The 11,222-nt window shown below is 42.6% G+C and overlaps 1 protein-coding gene across 1 annotated transcript in view; it reads left to right on the plus strand.

The window, feature by feature from the left end:
- Positions 1 to 8,813, plus strand: part of TMEM72 (transmembrane protein 72) — a 52,281-nt gene extending 43,468 nt beyond the window's left edge. Inside the window, exons 4-5 of the mRNA XM_069071250.1 lie at positions 3,169 to 3,308; positions 5,829 to 8,813. Coding sequence (XP_068927351.1) covers positions 3,169 to 3,308; positions 5,829 to 6,295 — 607 coding nt within the window. The 3' untranslated portion in view covers positions 6,296 to 8,813. The remainder of the gene's footprint in view (positions 1 to 3,168; positions 3,309 to 5,828) is intronic.
- The last annotated feature ends 2,409 nt before the right edge of the window (positions 8,814 to 11,222 follow it).

The following is an 11,222-nucleotide window of genomic DNA, read 5'->3' on the forward strand; positions in this document are numbered from 1 at the left end:
GAGACACTGATTACTCTGTTTTCTCTAGAGAATGACAGTTAGGCTGAAAGGTGTACATCTGGCAAGTCAGAGACATCAGATAGCTTGGGAAAGCTTGGATAGAGTGCCTATGGTTCTTAGGGTCCCAGATTCATGGACACTGATAGCTAACTAGAGGGATATAAGGAACACCTAATCCAATCCTTTTATTTTATAGATAAAGGCACATAAAACATGCTACCCACCTTTTGACAGAAAAGTGATGGTTACAGGGTGCAGACCAAGAAATATATTTTTGAGACCTGCCCAATACAGTGATTTGTTTAACTGAGCAAATCATTTTGATTTGTTGTTTTTTCTCCTAATGACAAGAGAAAGAAAAAATAGAGAGAGTTTTGTTCATTGAAAGAATAAGAATAAATTAATTTTTTTCAATGAAGGAGCAGAGGCCCAGAAATAGAAAGCATTTTATTTAGGGACACACAGGAAAAAAAAAAAAAACAGAATAGTGGTCCAGATCTCATGACTGCACAGTCCAGAGCTTCTTTCATTAATCCATGCTGTTCCCTGTTGGGTTACCAACTCAAATATTTCTACTCTCTGTTGGCAACCAAGTCGGTGGAAATTTTAGTTACCCCTGGCCCTAGCATCACACCTTGCACACGTGGGCAGGTGCCTAATAAAGGCTTGTGGGACTGTACTGGGTTGATCAAAATTAAACAGCTATTAAATGAGAGTGCTGGAATTCCCACAGTCTCTAGAGGTATTCTGAGGCAGTGTGGTGGGCTGCAGCCCAGCCCCACTTCTCCTTAGCTTTTCTCACCTTGAACACATCAGCTCGCCTCCCTTTGCCTCCTTCCTCTGAAGCCTTTAGCTAAAGAGGGAAAAATAGCTTCTTCTCCATGAATAGATGGAGAACTCCTGACATGAACTGGCTTCTGAGTCCCCATTCAACTGTCCCCCATGAACCATACATTTAGGATGCCCAGGGTGGCTGGTTGAGATGGGCCATGCCAGCATCTACAAAGGCCCCCCATCATGTTAGGCCATGTCAGGCCTCAGCTGGGCATTGGGACAGTGACATAGTGAGTTACAGATGCCCCAAAGTTTTCAGAATGATGATGGCTCTCATTGCTATATAGTGTGTTATTGCTTACAAAGAATTTTCCTTACAAGTCTTCAGAGGCTATTTCTGAAAATGTGATTCTTATTTTACAGATGAATAGAGTGAGGCTCAGTGAGGTTAATGAGGAAGGGAAGGGAACAAGCATTTAGTATGTTCCAGGCACCGTGCTGAAGTGTTTGACAAAGGTTCCCTTATTGGATCCTCACAGTGACTCTTGGAGGGAGGCACTATTATTTTCCTGATTTTATAGTTGGGGAAACTGAGCCAGACAGAGGTTAAGTGATTTGCCAAGGGTCACATGGCCAGTAAGTGATTTAGAATCATAGACTGTTCAAGAGTTAAAAAACCTTGTAGGCCACCAGGTCAAATCCCTTCATGTGTTCTCTCAGCAAGTGTCAAAGACTAGAAGCAAGGCATAGCAAGATTCAGGATGGCAGTGTGGACAATACTCCAACTAGAGTCAGAGGAGTGGGTTATATCAATCCTCTGATACTTACTATCAGTGTGGCTGCCCACAGATTCTTCAGCCTCCTTGGGTCCCAGTTTTCACATCTATAAAAGGAAGCCTGGACTACAAAACTTAGGTCCCTACCAGCATTGTATCTTCTTCTCTGATTACTTGTCAGTGTTACTTAGAAGGGATTTCAGCATGGGAAAAGAAGTCGACAAATGACCTCTAAGGTCTACGAGAGGCCCAAGATTTTTGACAAGTGGCTTTTTTGGAAAATGTTGTATTTTGATTGTTGCAAAGAACCCACAGGATATAGGGACTCCATTTGAGGACGCTTTGGAATGACTACAAATGGGTAGGATGCATTGTGACAGAGCACTGGATTTGGAGTCAAGGGACCTGGGTTTAATCCTGCCTTCGACAATGACTTCACCTCCATAGGTCTCATTTTCCTCATTTGTAAATTGAAGGGATTGAACTTGATGACCTCCAAAGGTCCTTCCAACTCCAATCCATGCTGCCACCCTCTGAGTGATAGGGTTCATCTGGGTACTGACATAAGAAAAAAGGGGAGGAAAGGAAAGGAGGGCACTAAAGGAAATAAACCAAAGATTCAATTGGACAGAAAAACTTTAGGATTTTTGGTATGTCCCATTTCCCCTCATTGGCCTCAACTCCCATGGCCCTTATTCACTACATTTACCTATGTAACAGATGTAGGACTGTCTTCATCATTTTATATATGGGAAACTGAGTCACAGAGAGAATCAGAATCCACCTGGGAAATTAGCCTGATTTCCTTTTATGCAGCAGTTAAACCACAATGCCTCTATTCAGTATAGATCAATATCTGGGACAACTTCAACCATGTTCCCTAGAGGGTTGACTATTGTTATTGAAGGTTTCTTAGGTCTCTAAATGTATTTGTAAGGGAGAAGGGACAACGGCCAGAAATTTCTAAAAATGACCAATTATTTCCAGTTTCTCTGAACCTTCATGTTGTCTACTTTTTTATCCTAGCCACTAGAGGTCACCCAACCCTGGCCTTAAGTAAGATGCAAAGTATTAGATTCAGAAGGTAATATTCAGTCTAATGTTTCAAGCAAACATACAAACACCAGGGGTCAGCAAGGAGAGGATTTCTTCCTAAAGGCACCAGTGTGGCGTCTACCTCTCTGCCTCAGATTAATCTCTCTCTCTCTCTCTCTCTCTCTCTCTCTCTCTCTCTCTCTCCCTCTCTCTCTCTCTCTCTCTCTCTCTCTGTCTCTCTCTCTCTCTCTGTCTCTCTCTCTCTCTCTCTTCCTCTCTCTTCCACTACCCTTGCCTTCCTTTCCCTTTCCATTACTCCCCTCTTCTCCCCTCTCCTCCCATCTCCTCTCCTCTTCTGTCCTCTTTTCTCTCTTCTGTCTCTCCTCTTCCCTCCCTCCCTTCTCCTCTCCTCTCCTCTGTTTTCCTCACCTCTGTCCCTTTCACTTCCTGTTACCTTAAATGGACCTCTCTCCCCTTCTCCTTTTCCCTACACTCTGCTCCCTCTATACCTTCTCTCCTCCTTCCACATTTGCTCTTTGCTCTGATTATGGCCACTCCCATCCCCACCTTTTTTTTTTCTCAGGTGTCAACCAGAATCTCTGGCCTATGTCTTGTGGGAAAAGGCCTGCAAGCTGGGCTGCTTCCAGAAATTCCTGGGCTATGTGCTGCTTTCTGTTGCCTGCTTTCTGCACCCAGTGCTGGTCTGGCATGTGACTATCCCAGGTATGACCACTCGCAGGGCTCAACGGGGATACCACACACACAGCATCAAATAAAGTGCTCTCAAAGTACAAGTGACTGAACATCCCAGGCTCTGCCATTCTGTCAGTCATTGCCCTTACATGACTGCTTGGCTAAGGTTCCCGGGGAAGGAAAGAGACAGTATGGCTGATCCTGACTAAATGGAGTATTCTGAGAAAGGACTCATCTTCCTTAATGGAGAAGCCCAGAGTCCTCTGGGAGCCTAAAAGTAAAAATACTATCTTAGTGGGTAAAAGTTTTAACTCAATATTGATCCTAACCTTCCAAGGGATGTAATTGCTCTGGTCATTACAAAATTAAGTTAATCACTACAATATATATCTATATATATATATATATATATTTTAGGAAGTCAGGAAAGAAAAATAAAGTTTGAAAAAAGTCACAACCACCACCACCACACAATAATAACAACAATTTCCATTCCCAAAGCCTTTCAAGTTTACAACGTGCTTAGTTGCCAGTTCTTCTGGACACTAATAATTCTTGCAATTTTTCTTCATGTAGTCAGTTTGGAGAGTTCTCCATATCAGGACCTCCAATTAGACTTTTAAAAAGTAGACAGAGAAGGGCAGCTAGCTGGCACAGTGAATAGAGCATCGGCCCTGCAGTCAGGAGGACCTGAGTTCAAATCTGGACTCAGATACTTAACACAAAACTAGCCATCTGACCTTGGGCAAGTCACTTAATCCCAATTGCCCTGCCCTCCCCCCTGCAAAAAAAGCAAAAAAAAAAAAAAGTAGACAAAGATTTCTTAGGACAGTAAAGTATAGATTTAGAACTGGGATAACTTCATCAGTTTATAGATGGGGAATCTGAGGTCCAGGGAGGTTAAATTATTTCCCTGAGGGCATATGGAAATAAAGTGTTAGAGACAGGATTTGAACCCAGGTCCTAAGTTCCAAATGCAGCGTTCTTTCTGCTATACCAATCAATCAATCAATATTTATAAAGCACTATGTATCAGGCACTATGCTAAGCTCTGGGGTTACAAGAAGAGGCAAAAAGTCAATCCCAGTCCTAAAGTTGCTTACAAACATTAACATGTGCTTCCTTTATCATATCTGAATATAAAAGTTAGCTCCTAAGCAAGGCTAGCCCATGTGGCTGGATGACCCCAAACCAAATGTGTGTTTGAAGCCCTCTTTACAGATCCCCTCACCTCTGAGCCACCTAGCCTTGCAGGCATGCTATTCCTCAGATACATAATTCTAACATATGGAGAAGCAGTAAAATCAGTTCATTAATATAAATTCAGTTGAGAAGGTCTGAGAGAAAGACCTCAGATTCAAGAATACAGAGCCACATGGAAACCAGCAGACTTCAGGATACTGGGAAATTGCTGTTGGGAAGGGGCTAAGTAAGGGTAGGGAGAGACTGGCCTAGAATATATCCGTTGGATGAAAAAGCTCATTGTCATATAGTTTCCTATTTTATTAATTATTCCCATTAATTAGGTGCCAAGCTTGATTGCTTCTACCTGCTAGCATATAAATAGTGGTGACTCCCTGTGAAGGTCAGCACTCTGAGACCAAGCTCCACCTGCTAGACCTTAGTTATAGCTCTATCATTACTAACTGCCTTGTTGTAAAGGAATTAGTGAATGAGTTTGAATCCCAGCTCTGTGCTCACCAGCTGTGTGACATTCAGGGTGTTATTTAACCTCTCCAGAACTCAGTTTCCTCATCAGCAAAATAAGGAAGCTGGACTAGACATTCTCCCTGGTCCCTTATGTCTCTAACATTCTATGAGCCTAGGAGTCCTAGTGAATAAAGCTTGTGCTAGACTGATATAGGTCAGCACCTCCTCAGCAATTTATAGTCATCAGTATTAGCCTAGAGTCATGACAGCTACAGTGATTTTCCCAGGATCATATAGCTAGAGTATATCAGAGGTGAGACCTGAGCCCCGGTCTTCCAAGTTCTGATAATACCCAAAAGGGCATTAGTACTTCCAAAGGATGTTGACAAAAGGACTTTGTAAACCTTCAAGTTCTCTAGAAATGAATACTCTTATTTCAAAGGAAGTCAGCTTTCTATCCACTAAGCCATGTTGCCTTCTTAGAACAATGTTCTTAAATTTATCAAAGAAAGCACATAGTGTTACAAAGGAAACCAATTATACACAAGCACAGTTGTCAAAATATATATTTTGAAGTTCACGGACCTCAAGTTAAGAACTCTTTCCTATTGTGAGCTTCTATGATGAATGATGATGACAGAACAATGCTTTATACTACAAGCTATTCAGCTCCTTATACACATCAGGTAATATTTTCAGCTCAGCAAAAGGAAGGGTAAGTCCCTCCTTTGATGAGATCTGAATTACTAGGTACATATACTAAGGGAAAATAATTTCACATGAGGCCCCTTGGGGATGGTCAGTGGCTAGGGGATGGCCCCCGCAGGATTTGTGCTTGGAGGGACTTTGCTTTTCCACTGTGCTGTTTCCAGAGTGACTGAAGCTCACTGTCTTTTCCAGGGTCTATGCTGATCATCACTGGCCTGGCATACTTCCTCCTGAGTAAACGTAAGAAAAACAAAGGTAGCTGCACCCCAGAACGGTACACAGACCCCTCTGCTAGCACTGTGAGCACCACAGGATATGGGAATACTGAGCAAACATACACCTTCCACAGCTCCTTCAGGGAAGGGCCAACCTCCCTCTTTGGCCACATGAAAAGCATTTTGAAAGGGAGCAAAAAGTCTCCCCCGGCCAGGCCCCCAGACACATTGATGGAGCTGGTTTTGGAGCCAGCTGATTTGCTACCTGGAAAGAAGCAGGTGCACTTCGAAGAGAAGGTGGTCAAAATCATCCCCTCTATCACCGAGAGCCTGGACGACAGGGACAGTGAGCCAGAGGAAACCACCTCTGATACTGTGCCCATCATTCCCCCTCCAGAGGCCCCTCTCCTTATGTCTGCCCTCACATCCACAGCCTTGTTTTGAAGAGTTCGCCTTTCATTATTCCTCACAGAAGGCCCCCAGGGATTCCCAAAGAATGTTCCATCTCAAGTTACCACCCCTCTAAGAGCCTTTGAGTTCCAAAGACTCTCCAAGGAATTCATGAGGCCTAACAAGGATTTGAGTCTCAGAGAGTCCCCAAGGAAATCATGTAATCTCCAAGGAAGACCCTACAAAATAACACAGCAACCCTTGGTGTATGTATGGTTAATAAGGCTCATTTCCTCTCACTTTATGAGTAGACTGAGACCTAGGAACATAAAGTAACTTGCTAGGTCTCCCCTAAGTGGATAGTACACATTTTCCAGTCAAGAACAATGTTCTTTCTGTCTCCAAAAACTTTACATTACAGGTTTTTGGTTTTGCCTCTATTTTTTCGAGAGAAGTCCTTTACACCCATTTCACACAGATGGGGATTGCACAGAATGACAGAATTCTCTCTGCAAAGGGACGGCTGGATTGGGCCTTAGAGACTGAGTTGACAGTGAAATGTCTTGTTGTATCCCACTTATTTTTGTCCTGTGCACTGAACACAGCCCTGTCTGTTACCTCATGTCTATTGATCAAGACAATGTCTAGTCCCTTGGTCAAGAAATGGTCCGGCAGCTAGAGCAGCCCTTATATGTATCGGTCATATAAGATCGTATGTCTCAGTTGCAGTTAGCCAGGAAATCTGTGCCTTTTGAACGAGCTCAAAAGACAGACTCTCTTATTGAATTTCAGTCCATCAATAGTATTCATGAAGTACCTCCTGTGTGCTTTGGTGAATATGGAGTTTTAGTTATAAAGGAAGTACCGTAAAAATTTCCTTTTAAGGGCGGCCAGGTAGCACAGCGAGTAAGAGCACTGGCTCCAGTGTCAGGATGACCTGGAGATCGAATCCTGGGCTCAGACACTTAGCACCCACCCAGAAACACCTGGCCATGTAACCTTGAACAAGTTACCTAACCCGGATTGCTTTAAAAAAAAAATTCCTTTTAAAAACTGGCCACCAGATGATGGATTTTAGTAGCTTTGATGGCCCACGAAAAACAACAAACTTCACTGATTAGTTTTAAGTGGGAGAGGAAAAAAGTCTGAATGAGGGAATGAGAATTTCATAACAATTCTCAGGTAATTCCCACAGCACCTATTCTGAGAATATATTTCAGTTTCCAAAGAGGTGTGGGAACCCAGGAATACAAGATGTACTGAAAGCATTGAGAATTCATCTGCTGTGATGTCATAACACAGAACATTAATTCTAAGTGTATTGAACAAGCAAGGTTCAACACAGAGAGAGACTCTGCAGAAGCTCTTTGCAGATGGGACTCATGGGGGCTTTGGGGTTGGACTTGAAGGCTTCTGAGGTCACTTCTGACTCTGTCCTGTGATTCTGTGACAGGTTTCTTTGTCCTGTAAGACTCCTCTAGCTTGCTAGCATGTACTGGATAAGAGGATAAATCTGACATTAGCAAATGTTCATAAGGAAATGAAAGATTGTGTGTTTCTGGAGCTCAAACAGCCCAGGAAATTAATCCCATTAATTAACAATGCATTGCCTAGAGGTAGCTAGGTGGCCCAAGGGATAGAGTACCTGCCCTGAAGTCAGGAGTTCAAATCTGTCCTCAGGCACTTACTAGCTGCGTGACCCTGGGCAAGTCACTTAACCCTATTGCTTCCAAAAAAAAAATACATTGCCCATTAAAAGTTTCTAAGAAGGTTTGTTTTAATAATAATTTGTAATCAACATTTCAATTGTATATAAACATATATTCTTAGGTTCTGAAAAGCAGTTTATCTGCTTTTAATAAACAAAAACATCTCTCTCACAATTCTATTTGCACTATTAATTTGCACTTTCTTCAGAGGCTCAATAAACATAAGCCAAGGCCAGCTTAGTCTCTTTAGGAGAGAATGGAGAAGTAAAGGAAGGGAGGAAGAGCAGAGAAGGTGAAAAGAGAAAAGAAGACGAGAAATGTGGAATGGGATGGGGTGGAGTAGTGGAGTTGGGGAGGGAGCTCAGGGAAAGGACGATTGGACTTGAGTGTTGAAGGAACAGAGTAGCAGGATACCTGCTCCAGTATACATTCTTTAGGGTTTCCTCTGTGGCCTGCAGAAGGGTCATGAGCCCTTGCTAGTCTCTTGACCAAGGCCATATCCTTGTCCCTCAGGACTGGAAAGACTTGGTCTAGGCCAGGGGTAGGGAACCCATGGCCTCGAGGCCCTCAAATATGTTCCTTTGACTGAATACGAACTCCAAAGAACCTGTGATTCAGTGAAAGGGCCACACCTGAGGACGTAGAGGGCCACATGTGGCCTCGAGCCCTGCTAGGGGTCTGAAGCCCGGACACCTAATGCCACCTTTGTTTCTAATTAGCAGTGTGATCTCAGCAAAGTCACCTCCCTTCTCAATCTTCAGTTTCTTCATCTAAAAGAAAGGTCATAGATTAATTGAATTTCTAGGTCCCGTGCAGCTCTAAATTCTATGATTCTCAAAAGTTTCACAGTAATCAAATCTAAATGAATCTAGCTGTCTTTAATCTTAGAGGAAAAAAATACAAATGCCCATAAGAACTCCATTTTCCCTAATATTGGGGATCTATATAGTTAGAGGAAAACACAGACTCAAATGCTGGTAGCATAAACTAGAGAGCAGGAGTGTGTTGAATTTTGAAGTTGACTGCCCATCACAGGTGGTCCTCATTGGGAAAGATCTCAAAGAAGGCCCTCCCAAGCAGAAGTGGAGTCAGGGAGGGAACAGTCATATAACATCATTCCAGAGATGTAATAGAAGGAAACAGGCATATTTCAAGCATTTAAAAGAGATAGGATGGAGTAGTAGGTGGTGGGTTGACCTCAGTGCTGGGGAGAGCTGAATTCAAGCCATTATTCCTCTGATGGGCAAACTGGTCAACTCACTTCACTTCTCAGTAACCTAGACAATTCAGTAAAGCAGTAAGCTGCATAGAAGGTGCTGAACTGTCTTAATAAAGAGTTTCCTTAACCAGGTATTCCCTATAATGAAGAAACCACACATCTATTATTATTCCTAGCCTTCAAAATCCAGATGTTACAGGTGCCCGGCAGTTGAACTCAACTACATGTCAGTACCTCTGTTTTGTTTTCACTGAATTTAACCAGGGGCTAGTTGTTTATCCCTTGTTTTCGAAGAGGACCCATGATCTTATGAAACTGGACTCAGGAGTTGAAAGGTTTAAAGGGGGGGGGAGGGAGGAGTTATTCTCAGTCTGTCATGCTAAATTTTAATAAACACTTGTAAAGCAATGTTTGTGGATACATCTTTGAGCTGCATCTGTAATGGAAAAAAATGTCAGTAACAAAACATATGGGAAATTGGCAAGTTCCAAGATAGTGTGGCTTCCTGCACCATGTCAACAAGTGGTCATCAAGGATTTATCGAGCACCTATTTTGGGCAAAGCCTTAAAACACCTGCTTGAACACCTGTGATCTTGTCCATTTTAGCCGAGCTGAACTCCCACACGTGGATCTTAGCTGACAAACCAAAGGGGAAGTGATGATGTTTTCCAGAGTTAAGTCTATGACTAATTGTATGGGACAGAATTTTCTCAAACCTGGAAACAAGAAGGATAACGTCAGAGCAGTCATCACAGAAAAGGGAAGTATTTCCTGACAAGCTTAAGGCACACTGACATGTATTGGTATCCACAAAGGTACGTAGAGGAAGGTATAACAAGGGTAGACCAATTGGGGCTTTGGGTTGCTGGAATTTAGAGGGTCCCAGCAGAACTTCAACAAGATAGAAACAGCTGAGTTTAGTATTAGTTGGCAAAAATAATTAGTTAAAAAGAGGAATCTGCCAAATGGGTCCCAATTCCTTCCCCAGGAGGCGATAGCCTTGATGGCTCACTAAATAAAGTGTTGGCCATTCAGAGCAGGAGACCTGAGTTCATAATCCTGCCTCAGGGACTTACTAGTTATGTGACCCTAGGCATGTCACCACCTCTCTTAGACTCAGTTTCCTCAGTTGTAAAATGAGGATAATTACAGCACTTCATAAATTTGTGGAAAGGATCAAATTCAATAACATATGGAAGGCACTATGCAAACCTTAATTCTATATAAATACTAGCTCTTACTATTAGATCTCCTTCCCCACCACCCCCAAATATATCTGTTGGTTTGCTGATGTATATTCTGACTCCTGACCTGGGAGTAAAAAATGTCAAATTATGACCTTGCCAGTAAGTATTGTTAAACTAAAGGATTAATAATTCCTGTGATTTTCTTCCTAGCCCAGAATAGTAATGAGCATTCCCAGAATTCCAAGCCCAATGCTTTCTCTCCATGGAGTTTAGGAAAAGAGGTCCTATTTTGTAAAATGTAAAAGGCTTTATATAAATGGCAGCTATTTATCTCATGCTTTCAACCTGTAAACCAGCTGATGGAAAGGCTGATTCTCCTCTGGCCAGGCTTTTAAAGCCTTTGCCCACTCTGTTCAAGGGTAGCAGTGAGCACAAACCCTCCAGCTAACTTTCCACTTGAGAGAGTGTCACCATGGGGATGGGAGGAATTCCAAAGGTCATCTTGTCCTACCTTGTCATATTACAGCTAAACTAGCTGAAGCTAAAGTTAGGTCAGTGACTGGCCCAAGGAAACACAGTCAGTAAGGATCAATGGCTGGATTCAAATCCATGTTCTCTCACTTGAGAGCTGATTTCCCCATTAAGACAATAAAAAAAAACAACTACTTTCTAAGAGGTAGGTAGGACACAGATTATTATCACCTTCATTTACAGGGGAGGAAACTGAGGTTTAGGGGGGTTAGGCAAGGATTCAAACTGAAATCTCCTGACTCTGTCATCCCTCCCACAAAGTCACAATCCTTTAAACTACTTGCAATGTAATTCATTCTTTCACTAGCATTATTTCCCAATGACCCTGTTTCTC

The sequence above is a fragment of the Petaurus breviceps genome, unplaced genomic scaffold (assembly GCF_028583685.1).
Source record: "Petaurus breviceps papuanus isolate PSGF00001 unplaced genomic scaffold, PetGlider_PUasm1.0 90825, whole genome shotgun sequence".
Classification (NCBI taxonomy): domain Eukaryota; kingdom Metazoa; phylum Chordata; class Mammalia; order Diprotodontia; family Petauridae; genus Petaurus; species Petaurus breviceps.